Raw genomic sequence first — 17,187 nt, forward strand, 5'->3', positions numbered from 1 at the left:
CAAGCTTAGCTGCCAGAGCTGCCAGAAGGAGGCGTACGAGGTGCCATCCAACTGTTTTAGTTAAGGACTGTAGATTTGGCAAAATGCAACTTTCTATCGGTACATGAGAGATTTCTTCAAACTAAACTTCCTTCAAATAACACATGGAAATAAGAAGGAACAAAGTTCTCCTGAGGTGTAGGCAATACACTTCAGTAATGCTTACACTATCAGAGTAACTGATGTGCACTTTACTGATTGCCATGTGCACTTTATTGATTCTGAAGTACCATGTTTAAAGCACATTCCTCTTCCACCCCGACTCTATACAGAAACTCGAGAATTATTTTCTAGATTAGGGTTTGGGCAAATGAACATGACCCACAATTTTCATTTGCTGTCATCCAGCCTGAAACACTTTCCTGCATGCACTTTTTAAAAGCCTAGGATGTGAAATGAGGCTGGAAGAAAGTTAGCAATACAAGAGTTTGAGACTGAAAGACCTTACTAAGTTTCTTAAGAACTTCCTTTTTTTCTTCTTTTTCCTGGACGATCTCTACTGTACTTGTCTCTTGTTTCGGAAGAAGATTATTTAGGAAATTCATGGTACTCATAAGTGCTTCTGTGTGTAAATGGATATCTACAGAAGAAAAAGTAACCTAACAACAAAGTAATCTTAGTAAGAATATGTTTTGAATGCACTTTCCTGGACATAGCAAAAATTACAAAAATAAGCCATCATTATTACCTTTATGAGCTGTACCACATTCTTATAAGTAGTTTTCAGATCTGGGCAATTAATATCTGCCTGTTCTCAGAAGGTAAATAAAGACAGTTAAAATGAGAAAACACTATATACCATACAACCCAGCTCTATCCAGAAATATAGATAATGCTGTTACATCCGCTCCTCAGTATTTGTTCTGATACTAACATACTAACTTAAATAGTGTTCTGCTAGACTTGATCAAGGACCCATCTAATCCAGCATTCTGTCTTCAACCGTGGCCACTGGGAAGTCCACAGCAAAAACGAAAGGCAAGAAAAATGGCACCCCATGTCATTTGCCTTCCAGAGGCACATGGCTAATGAACATGGAAGCTCCATTTAGCCATTCTTCATAAATTTACTTAATCTCACTTTAAATCTATCTAGAACTGTGGTCATCACCACATCTTGTGACATAATTATGCATAAATGAATGTCTTAGGTGAAATGATACTCTCTTCTGTCTGTCCTGTCTTATTACTGGTATCTGGAAGCTACCCCGGGAGCCTCCCCACCCCACCCCACCCCGCTTTGCTGAAGAGTGGGATGAAAATAATTTAAATAAATACATTTCACTAAATGACCTCGAGTTCTAGTGTAAATGGAGAGAAGAAAGTATATACACATCAATGGTATCCTCCCCAGAGTCATTCCCCCCCCCAAGCTGTCCTTTTTTGTACATTTTCCACTCTACAGCATCCTTTCTGAGATGGAGTGCCTAAACTAATGTTCATTTGCTAAAACAGCAAACAGGATCAGGTCTCTAGGTTTTTAGATAATTAAGATTATTTGTCAATTTAACTAGTATTTAAAACACATCAGTATTATGGTGAAGAAAAAAATTGTATCTTCCCTTCAGCACTCTTACCTTTACATATTCAATGGCTAGAAGATCATCAATTAAATTATCCAGTGTTGAAATGAGGTAAACTGGCTTATTTTTATCATCTAAAAAAACAAAGAACAGTAATAGCCAAAATGACATACTCACTGGAGTTACTTATTGTATTTTCAAAGTTATGTTGTCAGATCAATAAATAGTGACAGAACAGGATCTCAATATATGATTTAATCATCATTAGATTGTAAGATCATTTCTATAATTAGTTTCAGAAGCTAAACTAAAAAAAGGGGTGCTGGGGGGGAGGGATCCAGAAAGGCTGGCTTGCAGGGAGGAGAGCTGCTTGGGGGGGAGGGAAAGGGCTGGCTTGAGGGGGGGGACTGCTTGAGGGGGGAGAAAGAAAGGGCTGGATTGGAGGGGGAGCAAGCTGCTTTAGAGGGGAGAGATAACTTTTGCCTCCCTTTCCTTCCCGCCACTTAAACTCCCACCTCCCGTGTCCACTTAGCCACCTCCTTCCATACACACACACCCTGCGCGTGCTCCTCGTCCCTCCAATGACAATGGGTAGATCACTGCCAGTATTTGATACTTGGTAGATTGCAGCCTATTTGAAGTTGGACATGCCTGGTTTATTGCTTTCATTTTATGGATAAATGGTCTCGTTAGATAGTAAAATTCATGTTGAATTTATGTTTTAGGGGTTGTTTTTAAAAGTCTGGAACAGATTAATCCATTTTGCATTACTTTCTATGGGAAAGCGTGCCTTGGTTTTGGAATGCTTTGGTTTTGGAACAGACTTCCGGAACGGATTAAGTTTGAGAACCAAGGTACCACTGTAGCTCTATTCCATCCCTTGAGCACCGAAATAACTCATCAGGAGATTGGGCTTGAAGAGTTATCAATATGTAGATGATAGCACAGCTCTATCTCTCTTTTCCACCACCTAGTAATTCCAGGGAGACAGTCAAAACCCTGAACAGACACTGAGGGAAGGAGATACTGGAATGAATGAGGCTCAAGCTAAGCCTCAATTTGCATATGACAGAAGTAATGTGGCTTGGAAAGCTGCCAATCAAAATCAAAGTCTAGATCTGACTCTGAATGGAATAATACTTTTCCTGAAAGGACAGGTGCACAGTCTAGAGGTGGTTCTGAACCAGGTGCTGTCTATGCTATTCTGCTCACAACAGAAACTTACACATTTTTTTCTGGCACTGGTGTGAGCTGCGCCAGTGTGCTTTACTATGGAAAACTGGCATAGAAATAAACTAATGATAAGAAGGACTATATTCAAGAACAAGCCTTTGCTGTGAGTTGTCTGCCAATCCTCCTATGCCTTACACTGATTTTCCCAACAACTCTTTCCAGCAGAAACCTAAATAGCAACCACAAATAATTAATAATTATTTTAACACAGAGGTAAATACTTACCCATGTATTCTGGACACATTAAGCAAATCTCTTTAAGAAAAGCAGTGGCTGCCATATCATATGTTCTTAGCTTAAGCTCAGTGCCTAAACTATAAATCTCCAAACGAAGAATTGGCTTTTCAATACCTTCAGTAAAACGAGACACTTGAAGGAACACCTATGTATAAACAAAATATGGGGCTAAGTCAACCAAACCAACAGACATGCTGGGGGTGGGCAGCTGCTTATAAAGAGAGGAAACGTAAGCAGAGCTTTAAAGGCTTTTTAGAATATGGTGTAGAAGACAGTTTCAAGAATCCTCCTTGGTTTACACATTCCTACAAAACCGATTTGGAACATCATCCTAGGCATATTTTATTCCATTATTCCATTAAAAGTTGTCAATTGCATCCAGTGAGAAATATAAAGAAAAAAAGCTGTTGGGTTTTTTCCCCCATTCTCAGTGCCAGTGCATGCTATTTGGTCATGAAGGGCCCTGCCTCCAAATGTATTTATTTCTTCAATGTTCATATTTTATGAACCAAATTTAAATTTACAGGCAATTACTACAAAACAATGCAATCCTCTACATGTCCGGTCAAGAGAACTCCAAAGTAGATAGGTAGATAGATGACTGCAATAATAAGATAGGATTTATTATCAGTAACTGTTATGGATAATGTACATTTCCAACTACTTAGGGGAAAAGTTTTATGAAGATATCTATTATTGTAACACTACCAATATTGAAAAAGAAATGGGTGGTCTCCAACTAACTCATTCCACCAGCATAAGGATTTATACAACAAAACATCTCCCCTCCCTCCCCCACAAATATCCAACAGCACCCCCAAATCTGCTCCAGAGGGTTGGGGAACTCCCAGAGCAGATTTAGGGGGTGCACAGGTGCTAATCTTTATGCAGAAGCGATGACTTGGCTGGATTCTACCCCATATACATACTGATAATCCAGTTAAGGTGAGAGGTTTTTAGCTTTACATAGACAGAAGAATTAGTTACCAGCATTTAACATGCTATCAGTTGTTGTTGTTGTTAATTGAATTTATATCCCACCCAATACCCAGAGGTCTCAGGGTGGTTCACAGGATAAAATCAGAATATTAAACCACAAAGTACATAATCAAAATAAAAACAACAACCCAATAACCCCCTACAACACATTTTAAAAGGGAATAGGATGTAAATCAGATCTACCAAAGGCCTAGTTAAAAAGGAACCATTTTCCCTGGCATCTAAAGGTGTATAATGAAGGCGCCAGGCGAACCTTCCTTGGAAGAGCATTCCACAGATGGGGAGCCACAGCAGAAATGACCTGTTCTCATGTTGCCACCCTCTAGGCCTCTCATGAAGGAGGCACATGAAGAAGGGCCTCAGAAATTGACCTCAGGGTGCAGGTAGGTTCATACGGAACAAGGTGGTCCTTGAGGTATTGCACTTCTGAGCCATTTAAGGCTTTATAGGTCAAAACCAGCACTTTGAATGGGGCCCAGTAACTAATTGGTAGCCAGTGCAGTCGGACCAGGATGGGTGTAATATGCTCAAAGCGTCTTGCAACCGTGAGAAACCTGGCCACTGAATTCAGCACCAGCTCAAGTTTCCGAACTGTCTTCAGAGGCAGCCCTATGTATAACACACTGCAGTAATCTAACCTTGAGGTTACCAAAGCATAGACAACAGTAGTTAGGCTACCCCTGTCCAGATAGGGGCATAGCTGGGTTACCAGCCAAAGCTAATGGAAGGCACTCCGGGCCACTGAGGTCCCCTAAGTCTTGAGTGACAGCAAAGTATCCAGAAATACCCCCAAGCTACAAATTTGCTCCTTCAGTGAAGAGCAGGCGAACTCCCACCCATCTGGTCTTGGGAACCACCCACTCTCAGTGCCTCAGTCTTATCTGGATTGAGCTTCAGTTTGTTGGCTCTCATCCAGTCCCTTACTGAGGCAAGACACTGGTCAAGCACTTCCACAGCCTCACCTACAGATGTAAAGGAGAAATAGAGCTGAGTGTCATCAGCATACTGCTGACAACGTTCTCCAAACCTCCAGATAACCCCACCCAGCGGTTTCATGTAGATGTTAATCGTGGTGGATAGGATTGAGCCCTGCGGAACCCCACATTGAAGGATACAGCTAACTGTACTTGCCAAACAGCCTCCCCTTAAGTGTTTCCTTGTGCGAACTTCCTCTGATTTCCCTTTCCTACAGATTTCCTTTTCCTACTCCAGTGACCTGCAACACATCTCTAGCCCTTTATGAGGGTCATTGCTCCTAATGAGAGGCTTTTTGGGGTGTGGGGCAGGGGAATGTAGAGTTAAGAAGGAGGGGGAAAGTCCTGTTGCACCATTGGCTTCTTCTTCCACACACTCTGGATTCAAATCCTAGGGTTTTTTAAATACTATGTTAAAATTAATTGAAATATCTATATTCTATTCATTCACATAACTGAGATAACTAATAATAAAAAAGTCAGAAACAGCTAGATTATTGTTGAAAAGTGAAGCAAAAATGCTAACGATAAAGAACGCAACATAGTTAAGGATAAACACACAGCAGTCATGAAGAGACATAAAGTAAGGTAAAATAGTATATTACCTCAGGTATTTCAAATCTTAGTTGGAAATCAATCATATTCTTCAATGATTCCCGTCTCACTGCCTTTTTCTTTAAGCTGCCAGGCCTACTTGAGGACCCCAAAGAAGCTTCAAAAAATGGCCAGTCTTCTATAGGACTGCTTGGGGCATCAAAAAATTCTTCTTCAGATTCTAACAACGATAATAGTTCAAATGGTTATCATGAAATGCTTACACTTAAGCCATAAATATATTAACATAATCCAATAATTACATAACTATAATTGCCTTTATAAACTATAAACTTGGATCCCCAGCTGTTGTTGGACTACAACTCCCATCATTCCTAGCTAGCAGGACCAGTGATCATGGATTATAGGAGTTTTAGTCCAATAATAGCTGGAGAAGTTTGAGAAACACTGGCATACCAGGAACAGCTGATGCAATCAAGACGTCATCACAGAAAGTATCTCCACTATAACAGTTCCCAGATTTTGCTGCTGAAGTCACTAATTTATGAATTAGTAATGAGGTCCAGGGCTGAGAGCCTTTTGGCAGTTCCCTCACTGTGAGAAGCCAAGTTGCAGGGAACCAGGCAGAGGGCCTTCTCGGTAGTGGCACCCGCACCGTGGAACGCCTTCCCACCAGATGTCAAAGAGAACAACAGCTACCAGACTTTTAGAGGACATCTGAAGGCTGTCTTCTTCCCTGTTTAGGGAAGCTTTTAATGTTTAACACAGTGTTTCCCAACCTTGGGCCTCCAGCGGTTTTTGAACTACAATTCCCATCATCCCTGACCACTGGTCTTGCTAGCTAGGGGTGATGGGAGTTGTAGTCCAAAAATAGCTGGAGGCCCAAGGTTGGGAAACACTGGTTTAACAGACCATTGTTTTTAAATATTTTGTTGGAAGCCGCCCAGAGTGGCTGGGGAAACCCAGCCAGATGGGCGGGGTATAAATGTTGTTGTTGTTGTTGTTGTTTAAACACTCCAATTATGTCCCTTCCAAGCAGATCTGTCCAGTTAGCACATCAAGTGATAAATTGGGGTATCTACTTGCAGGCAAGAGCAGCAGCAGCTTGTAAACTTGCTTGTAAACTCACATGCTATTCTTCACAACTGCAAATGGAGCACTGGTTGCTTATAATGAAGGGGTCTTCTCTAGCAGATAATGTGAGCCAGTCACTGTGGGTTACATCATCTCCTAACAGCCCAGGCAGGAAACTTGTAGATTAATTCTAATATTTTTCCAAATTTCAACTGTGTCCACAGTTTCTGTTCATGGAAATTCCCTTGAACACTTTTTGAACCAGGAGCCAAGGCACCCCCAGATAGAAATGAAAGAAATAGGAATCCTCCATTGTGTGAACAGGGCAAGTCCCAATCAGTGAGAAGTGAGGAATGAAGACTGAGCAGCACATATGTAGGGTGCAGTGTGACAGGCTTATTTGGCTGCCAAATAAGAACTATTTACAATAAATGACCAATGTTCCATTCTCCTAGCCTCCCTGCTGATCGGCTGCAGATGAGAACTACCCTAGTGGTGACACTGTCCATTAGGACCGGGATGTGGCTCTGTTTAAGCCTGTTTTTAAAGTGCCTGAGAGATAAGTGCACCACCCTGAGCTCCAGCCGTTTTAAGCTGTGTTCCCTTTCTAAGTGGCTCAACTGTCTCTGAGCTGTAAGATGCAGATAATGAGCTTTCCAGCCATGAAGCCGTGTATCAGTAGTGATTACTGCTCTCTGAGGCCCTTTTAATGGAATGTTCTATGTGAGATGATCAGTGTCCAGCCACCGGATGAGAGTTTGCTTCAGGAGGGCAGAGAGGAATAATGGATTGTGGTGCTTGGCTCTGATCTTCTTCTGGCTTAGGAAGAGAAGCAATCCTAAATGTCGTGTGTGTGTATGTCCACGGGACGGACCGTACAGAAAGCTATCATAGCAAGCCATTGAGTAAAGGTCATGAGGCCTACTGTTCTTAGAGGAAGAATAGCTAGGACCACATCCTAGATGTTGCTGATCCTGTCAGACATGGATGCCATGGAACTACAACTACAGTAGCCCATAGGTTCTGAGTCTGGCATAATAAAGAGATGGATTCTTCTGACACTTCTAGCAAATTGAACAGCGCTAAGGTAACATCTACTGTAAGTGGACAGATATCTTTAACTCTTTGCAGGACAGGTTCTGCATCAACATACACAAGCATATTCACCAGCATATTCTTACAGGATAAAAAGAGGATTGAAGAAAAAACTGTAAAGGATCACAGATCAGATAAAAGGCACAGCAACTAAACAACTGCAATACAGATGCTTACTGGGAAAGAATTCTGCTTTAAAGCCTTGTTGATTAAAAGGACTTCAGTGGTTGCTGAAAAGGCAACAGAGATGGCGCCTGTCTCACATTTGACTTAACTGAATTTAAGTACAACTAGTTTTGGATGAGTGCAACCTCTTATCTATTTTTTAAAGATCTTTTAAATATACAATAGAAAATGAACTATAGAATATGGATTAAAATCATGTTGCTGGCAGTGACTGGCTTCCCCACATTCCCCTTCTCATGCAAACTCCTGTGCCTGAAAAACTTCTCCCAATCGTTGGAGGATCTTGTTGAATGGGATAAGCTATTATGGCAGAGGAGGCAAAGAGAGAAGTGATTCCTGAAAATAGGGCAGAGGCAACTTCTTTGAGCAGGTGCTGGTAACTGATGGATCCTTCCAGTGGGATGACTCCACAGCTTGATTTTGTTTCTTTTTTATAACCACTTCTGAGCTACACTCCTCTGGTTCAAAAGTTCAACTTTTGTGAGATTTTTACTCTAATTCTTCACACACACACCAAATTGCACCATATCTGTTTGTCTGGTTTAGGTCCTAGAAAAGAAACTGCCTGAAAATTTAAACATGTAGATAATAAGTATTAGGATATCATAAACATTTTCTGAACATACATTAACCAAAAACAAAATGAAGAAAATATTTACCACTTGATCCAGCTACCGAAAGAGATTCTAGAAATGGAAGTACAGAGGTTGACATTTGTGGTGTTGTTATCAGTGATGATACCTGAAGCTAAAACAGAAAGTAATATGTAACACTTATTTATTGTGGGAACGGGTAGGGGCAAGGGGAGCGTTCTTAGTTTGGTTTGTTCTTGTTTTTATTATGTATTTTGATCTTGTATTTTTATGCTATGAAGTGCCCCAAGATCTACACAAATTTAATAAATAAAAATAAAAATAAAAATTTATATGTACAAAATGACTATTATTTGGTTAATATACTTTATTTGATAATTTTAATCTTTATTGATTGTTCAAGACAGCTAACAATAACCATAAGATACAAAAATAACAACAATAAATATAGACAATTAAAATGAAATAAAAAACATCAACAGGAAATACTAACAATGAAACAAGTCACAAAAAACATAAACTGACTTTCTGTTTAACACCATTTGCATTCCTAAACAGGAAGGTGTTCACCAGTGGAAAGCCAAAAGAGGAAGCTGGAATCAACCTTTTTGGGGAGGGATTTCCACAACCTAGACATGACTACCACAAATGCAGTGCTCTCTCCTTTGTCTGGGAGTGATATAATAGATGAGATGGAACAGACAAGAGAGCTTCCTGAGTTTACCTTTGTGATCAGGCAGCTTTGAACAAGAGTAGACAGTCCTTCTGATCTCTTGGTCCCAAACTGTCAAAGGCCTTAAAAGGTCATGAGAACTAGTCTCAAACAAATGGACAGCCAGTGTAATTGCTTTAAAAAGGGAGTTACATGCTCCCAATAGGCAGCTTTAATTAACAACCTCTATGCTATGTTACTGATGAATTAAATTTCTGCATAGAGCAGACCACATACTCCAGACATGATATTAAGGCACGTGTTAACATGGGCAGAACTGAGACTTGAAGAAACAGATGAAACTGGTACTCTAGCCCAAGTTGGGCAAAGACACCTTTGAGAACACTTGTCATTAGGGCATCCAGGGTTAAGGTCAGAAACACCCAGAGACTATGAACCTGTGGCTTCAGGGGAAGTAGAGTCGCAACCAACATAGAATGGATCCTTGTCCCTGGTCATGAGTTCTACAGAACAGGTGTCCCTCCGTCTTGTCTGGATTAAGATTCAATTTCTTTGCCCACACCCAACCCCAAGATCTCTTCCTAGGCTGCAAGGAGAGATGGAGGCAAAGAAAAACACGGAGACAGACAGACACAGACAGACAGACAGACAGTTTGCGTGTATGTGTGTGATCCAGATACCAAATACATTGCACTTCAAATCCCTGGACAATTTCTCCCACCAGTTTTATACAGAATTTAAAGCAGCTTAGGAGACAAAATAGGTATCATAAATCAGGGATAGGGAAGCTTTGGCTAGCCAGATGTTGCTGGACTCCCGTCAGCCCCAACCAGTCACAGGCCAGCCGTAGACCCAGTACTACCTTCTGGAAACAACTGTCTAGGAAGGTCAGGTATAAAATTAACACCTTCAAACTCCATTCTGGGAAGCCATTCCAAGATACCATGTTTGTTTATATGAATGTCACAAATAAATAAAATATCAAAAGCTGCTGAGTGAGGTCCAGCGGAAGAGGAATGTTCTTCTCTTTTTTTATTTCCAGACTAGGGAACTTTCATTCTGCAGTTACATGTTAACTGTAACATTTCTTCAGGATTCTGTATTAGTACACACTCAGAAAACTCTAAAGTGTAAGAATTCACATACTAAACTACACTGCCAGTTACTGAAACTATCTGGACAAAATGAATGATTTAAATCATCTCAAGGGAATATGGCCGTAAATAAACTTAAAGAACATTCTAAGGAGCAGGAGACTAAGTAATAAAGGATAGCAAAGAGACTTCAGAAAAGCAGAGGAATTGCTTTACTGCTAAAACAGGAAATCTAGAAATATGTTATCTGTAAAAGGGAAACACACGTATTGCTAACCCTAAATAACTTTGCGGTCAACAAACTTGGGAAGGGAGTCATTTTGGCAATATTTGGAGGCGAGGGATGTAAACTTACCAATAGGGTCAGTGCTCCAGTATTTTATCAGGTCACAAACAAGTCATGAGTTCCCTCCTCTTGTACATCTGACATTGTTATTTTTATCACGCTTTCTTTAAACCACAGTTTCCTATTATATCTGAATTGGGAAATTCTGCTTTAATCTCAGCTTACAAACCAGATATGAAACAAAGTCCTGCTGAGTAGCACTACCACGGCAAATACATGGTGGTAAAAAATCTCATTTAGTGTGAACCTCTACCACACTGAGAAATATCCCACTGCTAAAAAGAGCACTATGATGAAGTGGCGGATGAATTACCAGTATTGTTGAAGCTTTACCAAATGTTTCTACCAATTCAATACAACACTTGCCTTGGAAGGTTGTGTAGTAGCAGTAGTTTCAGGAGGAGCTTCTGGTAAAGGAATACTATCAATAAGATCCAGAATACTTTTCAATTTCTCATCTGAGATATTGAAAGACAGTAATGGCAGTTCACCAAACATTTTGTACCTATAACACAAAGAGACAAAGCAATTAGAAAACAAAGGGGGCCATGTACTAGGGAATTAATCTATTTGATAAATTAAATCCAGCCCCACAACGCAAGTGGTTCCAGGTAGGCATATATTATTTTTTAAAAGAACAATTAACATTGAAACAGGTGTGCCAACTTGAATAAAATATTGGGGGGGGCAGGTAAGCCTCACCCCACATAATTGACATGACACACACATACCATTTGAATGGCAATGCCTATTAACGTGGGGGAGCTGGCCCCCTCAATTTTTTGTGGGGGGGGGGGCGGGGGCAAAAGGACCTCAGCCCTACCTATGCATTGAAATAACTATCTGAAAGACATAATAAAAATGGAACATGCACTGATCAGCTTGCACTGATCAGCTCTGCCAAGGTTTAAATGTTATTTTATTTGCATTTATTTAAAACTTACATCCTTCCTGTCAAGGAATTCAGGGCAGCAGTTTCAAAGAAACTGTTGTCAAGCAAAACAGTTTTTGACAATGTCCCTCAACAAATACTTCTGAGTAAACTTAGGAGTCATGGGATAAGAGCTGTTCTAGAGAATAGCTCTTAAAGAACAGGAAACTGAAAATAAATGGTCTGTTCTCAAAGTAAAGGACAATGGAAGCAGTGACTGCGCTCCCTACCAAGCCAGCAACCTGAAAATTCACTTAACAGCAAGAATGTCATACTTGGGCATTCTTGCATCTGTTACAACCATTGCTCTGCTCAGTTCCATTTTCACATCCAGAGGCTGTATGATATGCTGAGATGAGGATCGTAAGTTTCGAGCTTCCTCCCAGTTTTCATCTAAAGATAGAAAAGACGTCCATTACAATGCTTGAGTCTCTGTTTCATGCGCATTTTTCCTAAAGCCTGCATACACACCAAAGCACGTGTTGTTTTAAAGAGATGATGGACCACTTCACAAATGTATTTGTTAATTAATTCTAGTAGTATTTTTTTGTTACTGTGAAGTCAAAATGCATGGGTGCATCTAGATGCGTAAGTAGTGTGCATATCATTTAAGTTGATTTTCTTGATCCTTGTGATAATTATAAACTGATAATTATCTGCTGGTATGCATTTAAGACTATAGGAGCCTGTTTTCTGAATTCTACTTTTGATGGTGAGCTATATTCTTCCCTTAAAAGGCTATGTAAAACAGCTGGGAATGTAGTAAACTTATCTAGAAGTCAGGTGGTGTTCAGGTGGGCTGATGACAGGGTCAACCATGGTTAAGTTGTAATTAATCTAATACTGTATACTGTACATCTTTTCCCCTCATTGAACCAATGTATTGTATTTTTCCTGCACACATTATTCCCCCCCCCCATTTTCTCAAGATTCTTTTATGTTTTTTGTTCCTCTTTGATATTTAAGCATACATCTTTAGTAAACTAAGATGCAATCACTGGTCTTTTGCACATGTAATTAAAGTATTTTCCCCCAAATGAATTTTAGGCTATTGGGTCCTGTCTGGTCACCATCCTCTTGCTCACTGGGGTGATGTAAAGATCTCTCTCATTTTCACTTTCATGCACATACTACTATTTGTTTTTTAAATGCCAGGTAAATAAATATAAAGCATCAGAAATTTTTAAAATCAGATAAAACCCGACAACATGCACTGAACAATAGTGATCATACTGTTGGAATCAGACTAACAGTAACTTATGCTAAACCTGTCATACTTTTTAATGTGTGTGTGTGTGTGTGTGTGTGTGTGTGTGTGTGTAGCATTGATTTATATGAATAATTACCATGTCTGCTATAAAGAAGTTGTATGCTGCTGAGCTGAATGTCAAACATATCATATGCTCTTGACATAATATCTTCAAGAGTGTTTTCACCAACTTTGATATTGCACATGTCAGACCGACTTTTACTTGTCATCTTAAAAAGAAAATAACAGCAATAATCAGTTGTTAGTTTTTCAAATATGCATCTTTAAGTATTTATTGAAATAAAGCTTACTTTTAAACTGTCCCCCAAGAAAAAAACCCTGTAAGACTTTTCCAGACTTCTTGACGACCTAATGAGATATCCTGTACTGATAATTAAAGACAGAATATCAAAAGGAAATTTTAGGAAATACATTGAACCATTAAGAAACAGTACAGTTGGTTCTTACCTGAACTGTAGATTTGGGAGGGATAGCTGGGCTATCGGGTTGGGTTTACGCTCCACTCCAATGACAAGGCAGGAAGAAAGTATTCTTCAGGGATGTGGCTGGCTCTCAATCAGTTTTACTGACTTGTGAAGCTCGATAGTCATCGGAGCAACACAGTAAGTGTATGTAAAATGATAGTAAACTCTCATCCCAATAAGGAAAAACTAAGAACTATAGGAAAAACATATAGAAAATCCAATACAAACTTATAGGCCATTGCAGCCACACCAGAGTGAGGTCCCGATAGTCCAGTGACCCCTCCCAAATCTACAGTTCAGGTAAGAACCAACTATATTATTTCAGGAGGGTGTCACTGGGCTAGCGCATTGGGACGTACCACAGCATACCCAACTAAGGCAGTTCCCAACTGCAATGGGGAGTACTAAGGTGGAAGAACTTGCTGCAGATTCATAAAGCTGAAGGCAACCTTCCATCGTGAATGTAGTAAGAGATGGCAAAGTGGCTGCCTGACAGATATCAATCAAAGGGTTGTCAGCAGAGAAAGCTGCCTAACTAGCTGTTGCCCTAGTGGAATGAGCTGTAATAGAAGATGGTGGAGGAAGTTTCAAAGCTCCCCGTGCCATCACACTACAAGCTTTAAACCACCTAGATAAGATGGAAGAGCAAACTTTTTTGCCCAAGGGAGTGGGATTAAAGGAAGCAAACAAGGAGTCAGTTAATCTACACTCTTTTGTCCTGGCTATGTACACCTCGAAGGTCCACCACAAATCTAACAAATGCCAGGCCTTTTCCAATGGGTGAGAAAAGCTGGGATAAAACATAAGGAGTATCTCGACAGAACTTTGGGTAGGAAGAAGGGATCAGTTCTCAAAACCACCCTGCCCTTAATGAAAACACATAAATGCTTTTCTGATGAATGCCTCCAACCCAGATACTCTAAGAACAGAAGTAACAGCTAACAGAAAGAGAACTTTGAGGATAAGACTGCATCATCCACCTGATAAATCTACTATTCAGGTAAGACCAATCATCCTGTTTATTACGGTGGAAGATGAAGTCTTCAGATTGGGACATACCACAGCGATTCCCAACTGGGCAGGACCCAACTGCAGTTGAGCTAACTATAAAACCTGATGAAGAATTGTGCAGCCAAAGGCTGCATCACTTGAGGATAATAGATCTAGTTTGCAATGCCTAGTGAAAGTACTTGCCAATGCCCAATTAGCTGCTTTGCAGATATCCAGGAGAGGCATACTGGCAGCAAAGGCCACCGACATAGATGCTGATCTGGTAGTGTGTGGTAATATAAGTGATGGAAAAGGTAGCTTGAGAGACTCATAAGCCAAAGATATACAAGCACATAGGCATCTGGATAATGTGGCAGATGAAACTTTCTTTCCCAGAGATGGATCAGGCTCCCAATGATTGAGCCACAATGTGCAGCAAACAACAGCTTGTGCTGTCATGGCTTGAGCTGGAAATTGAGTAGCATCCAGAGTGGCATCAACAATAAAGGCTGCCACCCTGGATTTTTTTTTGGAGGGGGGTGTCACCTACCCCTGGCAGGATCCTGCTGTGGGTTATTCAGTAATTCATCAACCCAAAATGATAGATGCCCTTGAGAAAAAGGAGGCAGTACAAGCTGCTCTAAAAGAAGAAGCAGTAGCTTTGTGAACTCTGCATAAGGCAAAGTATATGAGACTCTCTGTGGTGTCCTTCAGTTGAGAATCCCCTTCACAAGCAAAGAGATTTTAAAGAAGACATAAATTCAGGGTTCAGAATAACATATTTAGTCACAATCTGGACCACTTTTTAAACTGAGGGTGGAGTGGGGTATCCTGCTCCAATTTAGCCAACTTTTAAAACAGAGTGGAGGTTGGAATAAACTTGGACGAGGACTGTGGCCCTGGGAGCACTGCAGTTCCCTTAGAAGGAGGAGGGGCTTCTTGAGGGGGAGATTAAACCTAGAGCAGCCAAGGCCCTGCAAAGTAATCGCATATAACGAGCATCCTGAAAACGATGGTGCGATTGCTGTTCCTCAGCAACCTTACTATCACTCCACACACACTCTTCCAACTCAAGGAAGCAGCCTTTCCCAGGAGACTGCATAGCCAATGAGACAAACACTTTCCCTGCTGTGCCACCCGGGGGCAAGACACATGGACTGGGAGAGCCAAGAGACATACCACCATGACCATCAGGCAACGGGGCGTCTGGGAAGGAGGGTTTTCTCTTACGGTTGCTTCTGCTTCCCAAATTGAGAAGGCGAGCTATGTCACATCTCACAAGCAATTGATGCAATTAAGGCATTCTTGATCTGACTAACTGAGAATTCAAATGCAACCCCCTGATGTATTTGGGTGGGACGAAAGGCCGTCACTGTTCTCTCCATCTCTGCATTGGAGAAACAGCCAGTGTAAAATTTCAAAGAGATCGGCTCATTGGTTATGGGGGGGGGGGAATGTACAGAAGGCAGAGGATCTCAAGAGGGACAGAAATGCAGATTTCATGAAACTTTGAAGTGCTATAAAATCAAAACCATTTGTGATAGAGGGAAAAAAATTAAGGGGGTTTCTTTCAACCATAAGGGATGAGTGTACATCAAGTTTCATCAAAATCTGAGACAGTAGGTGGCGAAACCCATTTTTTGCATTGATTTGATGTGGAATGACCCTTAGGCCAGACTGATCAGACAGATAATGGATAGAAAAGTAGACCAGAAGGAAAAGTTCAGTAGACTGGGAGGAGACATTGCTCAGCAGCTCGTGAGGAGAATCAAGGGACAAACTCTGAGGCTGCAGACCGGGAGAAATAAAGCTCTGGAGAGACTGGTGCTGAGACCACAGACCTTTTCCTGTAACAATTACCTCCTCAAATGCTCCTTCTTCTCTTTCCCACCCAAAAGAGCAGATGAAAAAACCAGCCGCCACCAATCCAAGCAAAGGGAGGGCGGAACTTAAATGGTGGGAAAACAGAATACAGAGAGAATCTGAGGCAAGTGTTTTTTGTTTTTTTCTTAGGAAAAGGAAAGAGACGGAGGGAATATCAAGTAAATATTTTTGTCTTTCGTTTTTCCTTAGGAAAGGAATGATGGGCAACTGTTATCAGCAGAGCCAAAAAGAGATTAGGAGAAGTTAAAATGTAAAAGATAGTGATAAAATGTTAAGTAAATATTACAGAAAGAATGGGAGTGAAGCGGAAGTGATCTGCTTGTTGAAGGCAGGAGAAAAAAGCTGACTGGGAGCTAACCACATCCCTGAAGAATTCTTTCCTCCTGCCTCATCATCAGGGCGGAGCCTAAGCCCAACTCAGGAGCCCAGAAACACCCTCCTGAAATGATACGCCTACTAGATAAAAATTCTTTTTCACTCCAATTATTCTTTTTTATTAAGAAACACTGGGGAGAGGGGGCTCTAGAAGACACAGGATAAAACACACACTCTTAAAAAAAACACAAATTGAGAAACACTGAAGCAGGAATGAAGAGACAGAGAATGTTCTGAGTACAGATTCAGTAGAGGCAAAATCAGAAACTGGCTTCCAAGGAGGGAGGGATATTCAAAATTCTGTTGGAGCTGCAATTTTGCTTGCTATTGCTAGATGGCACTGAATTCCCATTTTAAGTCATCACCACATGCACAAGTGTAACTATCCACATATCGGGTACAATAAAATACAAGTCATAATTAGGAGATGAATACTAAGTGTTAAGTAGTTGATATTTCTGAGAATTTTACCTTTAAGTTACCAAGGTCCAAAAGTAACTTATTTGATGTTGATTCATAGAATCCACCATGTGGTACAATGATATAAGAAGCCATAAGATTTATTCTTAAATCTAGAACCTTCTGCGTTTCTATAATATACACTAAGCCTAGAAAACCACAAGAAAAGCATGAGAATTAAGAAGGATCACAAG

At 40.6% G+C, this 17,187-nt stretch overlaps 1 protein-coding gene across 3 annotated transcripts in view; it reads right to left on the reverse strand.

Moving 5' to 3' along the window:
* VPS13A (vacuolar protein sorting 13 homolog A) overlaps positions 1-17,187 on the reverse strand; it is a 161,800-nt gene that overhangs the window by 75,214 nt on the left and 69,399 nt on the right. For all 3 annotated transcript variants that reach the window (XM_082241458.1, XM_082241457.1, XM_082241459.1), the window contains exons 20-29: positions 17,006-17,142; positions 12,898-13,030; positions 11,827-11,944; positions 10,987-11,125; positions 8,574-8,661; positions 5,610-5,779; positions 3,020-3,176; positions 1,616-1,695; positions 728-787; positions 488-638 (exon numbers count right to left, since the gene is read on the reverse strand). In XM_082241458.1, the coding sequence (XP_082097584.1) occupies positions 488-638; positions 728-787; positions 1,616-1,695; positions 3,020-3,176; positions 5,610-5,779; positions 8,574-8,661; positions 10,987-11,125; positions 11,827-11,944; positions 12,898-13,030; positions 17,006-17,142 (1,233 nt within the window). The remainder of the gene's footprint in view (positions 1-487; positions 639-727; positions 788-1,615; positions 1,696-3,019; positions 3,177-5,609; positions 5,780-8,573; positions 8,662-10,986; positions 11,126-11,826; positions 11,945-12,897; positions 13,031-17,005; positions 17,143-17,187) is intronic.

The sequence above is a fragment of the Podarcis vaucheri genome, assembly GCF_965113315.1.
Source record: "Podarcis vaucheri genome assembly, chromosome: 11".
Taxonomy (NCBI): Eukaryota; Metazoa; Chordata; class Lepidosauria; order Squamata; family Lacertidae; genus Podarcis; species Podarcis vaucheri.